This window comes from Pseudopipra pipra, chromosome 2, assembly GCF_036250125.1.
Source record: "Pseudopipra pipra isolate bDixPip1 chromosome 2, bDixPip1.hap1, whole genome shotgun sequence".
Classification (NCBI taxonomy): Eukaryota; Metazoa; Chordata; class Aves; order Passeriformes; family Pipridae; genus Pseudopipra; species Pseudopipra pipra.
Genome location: NC_087550.1, coordinates 78,325,023 through 78,331,022, shown reverse-complemented (window position 1 = coordinate 78,331,022; position 6,000 = coordinate 78,325,023). Strand labels below are relative to the sequence as shown.

The following is a 6,000-nucleotide window of genomic DNA, read 5'->3' as shown; positions in this document are numbered from 1 at the left end:
TTTCTGAAACAAAACCCAGGTGCTGTTTCGGTAACTTGCTCAAGATTCACTCCCAAAATGAAGCATGAACAAGACTCAACCAGTTTGGCTTCCTTTGCTTCCTTCCTCCCAGCAGGCTCCGATCCCTCAAATGTCACATCCTCTTTTGTTTCATGCTATTAATTCCAGTGGACTACAAAAACACTCCAGACATCAGATTACTTCAGACTCTTGAACTGACAACCAAGAAAAACATAGAAAATAATGTCTTATAGTCATGGCTACACCCCATGGGGCCAGGGGAGATGCAGGGCCAAGTGCTGTGAGTGTGGACCTGTCCAGTCTGCTCCAGTGACAGCTGATGTTGAGCAATGTGACACTGCTGCAGCCCTCGGCCTAGAGTGAGGAACTGCTCCCTGCAAGGGAGCAGCTTTTGGCACCAAAGCTCTGGCCACAGACTGTCCATGAGGACATGTGCGGCAGGGGTACAACCAAAGGTTTCAGAAGGCTTTTCTCTAGAAGTACCTTGCTTCATTTTGGAAACCCTGACGTTATCTGAAGGGGGTATGCTCTGCACACGGAGAGGTACAGACTTTGCGGGTTTGGTGTGGCTCCTGAAAGCTCGTGGCTCCCATGAGCACTTCTCCACTGCCAAAGAAGTGCCAAAGTTGACAAGAAACAAAACAGCTTTTAGACAAGAAAACTGACATGTCCTGACCCTTCCTGGCAGCTGACAACTGTCCAGGGTGGGGTTTAACATAAGAAAGCATGAATAGACAGGCTTCCCGCTCCTGAGTCATTAGGAGTTGAATTTTAATCATTTGCTGCTTCTACTCTACAATGCCCTTGCAGCCCTCTAATGCTCCAGTCCTTCCTTGTCCCTGCAAGTCATCCTGTTTCTCCTCTCCATCCCACACGCTCGTTCTCAGCAGGCTTCTGGCTCAGTACGTCTGTGATAAATCCAAATAAACGGGTTGACCTGGTGGTTTTCCACATCACTTGTGACCTTGGACTCCTTTCCAACCAGTCTCATGCTTATGAAATGTAGGTAACTTTATGACACAAACTCTTCTTGATTCTGTTGAATTGTATTTCCTTTCTTTAAAGCATTTAAAAAAATACACAAGAGAAGGCAGTGTAAAGAAACCACAGAGCTGCAAACCAGAGGTTTTAATCCCTCCTCTGTCACTAGCTTGCCATGCGATGTCTGCCCTTGGGCACACAACTCCTCTGTGATGCTGCTCTCTCCTGAGGAACTAGCAGGTAACAGGGGATTATTTGTTGGTGTAATACTCTCCAAGATGTAGGAAAGAAGATGCAGAGGACATGGTGCCAAAAAAAATCCCCCAATAGTGAGGCAAGTGTGAGCCACACCGGTGAGATAACCATTGCCTGCCTGCACACCAGCACTAGCCCGTGGGCAGAAAGGGCACCAAACGACTGTCTGAGGCTGAAGCCGTGCAGCATGGCATCCTCGGCACACCATCTCTGGCAGGATAAGGGTATATCCTTCTTCATGCAGCATCTGCATGTGTCCTGAACCCAGGGACTACACTTAAGGATTTGTTACTTGAACACGCTATTAGGGAAAAACTAAAATACAATAGAATAAAATAAAAAGTATATACTTCTGTAAAAACTCCTCCACTTTCTTTTGGCTGTTTTTTGCTACCCCAGGCGCCTCTTCCCAGAGCCACACCACAAGAAAGGATTGCCCTGGGTCCACTCTCATTTTAAAATGCTTCTTTTTATTTCAGTGGTTGTACATTGGGTGAATGAATTTAACGTCACAACAGAAATAAAATGGCTATTTAACAGACCACTAGTAATTATATATGCTGAAAAAGAGCGAATGAAGGGGTTTCTTTTAACTATTACCGAAATATTCATTGTACATGTCATCAATTATGCCGGATGAGAGAGGCAAACAAAAAGGTATTTTGGTGAGGTGTTGTATCCTTTGAAGAAAATAAACACTGAGACATCTCAAGTTACTTGAAACCATGTCTCAGCTACAGTATTCACTGTCTCCGTGTTGGCCCATCTCATGGTTCTTTTAGGGGGTTATATTTGTTGTATTTTTTTTAATTAAACAAAGCATTTAAAATTTAATAATTTTCATTAGACTTTTTTTTTAAAATATAAACAAAGTTTTGGCAAATAATATTTATACAGAAAAATAGTTTTAGATCTTCCCAAATTTTGAAATAGTCTATAAAATTACTTTATAAATAAATAAAATGCAGAATCTGTTGTACACATATTTGCACATCTCTGTAATTGCCTCCTTACTGTTAGCATAGGTTTGTACTTGTACAGTTTTCAGGAATATTACAAAGTCATAAAGTCGGAAAGTGGATCTCTTATTAAAAATACATTTTCTCTTTTGTCTGTCAGTTTATCTGGATGAAAGACCTGATGTATCTGAAGCTTCGTCATCCATGGGCAAAAAATATTGGATTAATTGTAAAAAACATAGATTAACAGTTATTTTGAAACATAAAAAGTTCACACAAAATGATGTCTTGAAGAGTTATCTACATAAAATATTTAAACAACATGGATAATTTACCATTTAGTATTATACAATAAGCTACCCAAATGCCTAAATTAACTATTATAAAAAAATAAAAACAACTTTGACAGATATAGGCAAGTTGCAGTGTCAACTACCTAGTTATAAGGACTGAGAAAGTCTACAAATATTAGTGTTTTAATAGTATATAATGGTGATACCTTAACTGCTAAAGTAACAAGTTAAGATACGTTATTTTTCCACAAATTAAAACTAACGCAACGTTACAAGCACTATGTTAATTTTACAACCGAATTATGATTATTTTTTTCCTTTCGGATGATCAAATCTCCAGCTTTATATATAAATAGATAGTAATTAGACACCGGACAAACAAGATTTAGCCTGGAAAATAATTTCCTAGACAAATAATAATATGGTTAGTGCCTTCAGTCGTTCAGAACAGGCAGTGCTGCCAAAGTTTAAAATAGTTTACAATCAATCTGAAGAGGTTAAGTTAAAATACTGCAATCACTAATAATGTCCACATAGAAAACTTATGCTGCAAACAATTATACATAATATCCACTTATAACAGCTGTCTTGTTTTTTAAACAATAATTTAAAAACTATGTCATTTATGTGATACATGTGCAACATATAAAATGTGAAATATGAAATATTTGGTACAATAGTGCTTGAAACAAATCTCAAATCAAACAAATGAAAGTTTAATTATACATATATAATTACCTTGTAAATCAACAAAGTATTTAAAAAAGTAAACAACATTAAAATCTGCTTCATCCATATATATGTATGTATGTATATATAACATGTATATAATTGTATTAAAGATATCTTCATACTTTTGTGACATAAAATATGTTTTTAAAGAAAAACAATTAGAAGAACTATTTTTTTCTCCACTCTAATCTGGTTACAATCTTATAATCCAATTAAAAAAATGCAAATACAGTAATGATTTATTAAACTGAATCTCATTCTACATTCTTAGTGTTCAGTTAATAGTCTAGATTAAAGTCACCTATGAAGTTTCAGTGACTCAACTGAATTTTAATTAAATTAGAGTATCATACAATCTCATCTACAGCCTTCTTTTTCACCTTTTCTTTTGTTAGTTTGGTCTTGTTTTGTTTTGCTTGATTTTACACTTCTAGAAGTTACTTCTTAACAGCTTGGATCTTTTTGGTAACCTGACTATGAGTTTCAAAGATTATTCATGTCCAGTGAGATTTGACTGTTGGCATCAGGCTCACTTTCATCAAGTCTGATGTGACAAAATTTAGGCACTTCTGCAAAGTCTCTTTTAAAAACATTATAAATATACTTGTAAAATAATATTCTCAAGACTTTGTTCTTTTGGGGATTGAAAGGGGTATGAAGGTTCATACTGTGCAAAATTTTTTAAATTTTCTTCTGCTATTCTGCTATGATTCAAATGCAACTTCTCCATACAAGTCAAACACCAACCATGTGCATCTAAAGAATTTGTGCTTTCCTTTGGACTTCTTGCTAAAAATATCAGATTGACAGGATGATGTGCAGGACACTGGGCTGCGTTTCACTTCCTCTGTCTTGGAATCAACTCATCAGGGGAGCAAAACCAAGATTTTTTTTTTTTAACCGAGAAGAAAACCCCCAATCATAGTTTGGGTGAAAATTAAACCTGCAACTGGGGTAAGTTTTTAGCCAATACAACTCCATTATTGCTGAGCTCGAAAGATTCATAAGCACTGAATCTCATGAGACGAACTTATCTGGACCATTTCCGTTAGTTGTAGTTATGGAGAAAAGACAATATTTGCGAGAATTAAACTATGCTTAGAAAACCTTTAAAACTAAATGTTACCCTTTATGTCTTGAAACATCACAGCTGGTATCAGGTAGTTAACTATTTTAGGTTGGAGTATAGTAAGCATACCATATTTAATATTCATATATGACATAGCAGCACTAGCTTTTTTGAGTTTTTGATTTGTCCATAAGAACAAATTCTTGACTTAGCATGCAGTTTGTGGCAACTCTAGAGAGGAGGAGACAGGGTAGTATGTACAGTAGCCGTGCTTGGCCGTCCGCAGGGAGGCTTCGTGACACTCTGTTCCGCTCCTGCTGGCTATTTCAGGATTATCTGTTAAGAGAAAGGAAAGCGTGATCGCGCTTTTAGGGGACACGGGGAGTGCAGTTTGCCCAGATGGCCAGTGTTGGACTAACTAAGCTCAGGTGCAGCTCACACAGGACAGCATCCTCTATTCTCATGCTGCCTGGGAGGCGCTTGCATTTCGCAAACCTAGTCATCTTCCCCTGCACATTGGTCCGCACGTGCGTAAGAACATGCAGAGGGGGCATTTTATGTGTCAAAATACTGGAGGCAGTGCTGAAGCCACAAAAGAAGGGCCTGGCCATAGGCCGGGTGTGCATCATCAGCACCCTGGCTATCAGTGGACGTGGAAGCAGCCCTGTGCCTCCCAAAGAAGCTCAGAAGTGCACCATTGCCCGGGGCAATTCTCCAACTCCTACCATGCTCCCAGAAAGACAGAAAATGACTGGCAAAACAGTGGAGGCAGGGCCCCTCACCACTAACAAGCAAAAAGATCTCAGACTCATAGAATCAACCAGGTTGGAAAAGACCTCTGAGATCATCGAGTCCAACCCTTGATCCAACACCACCCTGTCAACTAGATCATGGCACTAAGTGCCACATCTCTTCTTAAATACCTCCACGGATGGTGACTCCACCACCTCCCTGGGCAGCCCATTCCAATGTCTAGATGTACTAGACTAGATGTTTTCACAAAGCTAAAGTATCTTTTCAATGCATTTTTAGCAGCTGCTTATTTCCTAAAAAAATTCTCTTCAGATCAGAGAACTTGAGAGGTTTTCTCACACTTCCTTATGCCAGAGAATCCAGGGGATGACCATAATGGTACTTCTATGTGCCTAACTAGTCACTAACCTTGCTGCTTTACCTCCATGGTGTCACAAACAGAGGGTGGAGCAACCATTTTACAGGTGTAAATTCTTGTGTTTCCAACACTGTGAAGGTTCAATGCATGATGGGCCCAGCAACCAACTCCACTTGCTCACAGTATTGGAAAATCATCCAGATTTCCATCACCTGCCTGGAATGTCTGTCAGTGAAAGCGATATCAAAAGCCAGCAGTGTGATATTTTATCACACCATTGCTAACTTGTGCTCCAGACTTAAGCACAAGTCAAGAAATTAAGAGTGTATTGCCTGCTCTTACTGTTTAATTTGGCACTCGATGCATTTTTAAGCTGTATTTGTAGGTGGTATGCAAAGCAGTCATGACAGTACTTTGACCTACTTGTGCATTACAAAGCTAGATCACTGCTTAATGCAATATTTATATTAAAAGGGGGGAAAATAAAAAGGTGTTTTGAAAGTAATTTCAGCAACATACTACCTCTGACATACAGACCTCCAAAAAGAAACAGGCTTGCCTCTGTGCAAGGCACTTGTT

The 6,000-nt window shown here is 38.9% G+C and overlaps 1 protein-coding gene across 1 annotated transcript in view; it reads right to left on the bottom strand.

Moving 5' to 3' along the window:
* Positions 1–1,707: 1,707 nt before the first annotated feature.
* MBNL2 (muscleblind like splicing regulator 2) overlaps positions 1,708–6,000 on the bottom strand; it is a 108,940-nt gene continuing 104,647 nt past the window's right edge. Inside the window, 1 exon segment of the mRNA XM_064646030.1 lies at positions 1,708–4,646. Within this exon segment, the coding sequence (XP_064502100.1) occupies positions 4,519–4,646 (128 nt within the window). The 3' untranslated portion in view covers positions 1,708–4,518.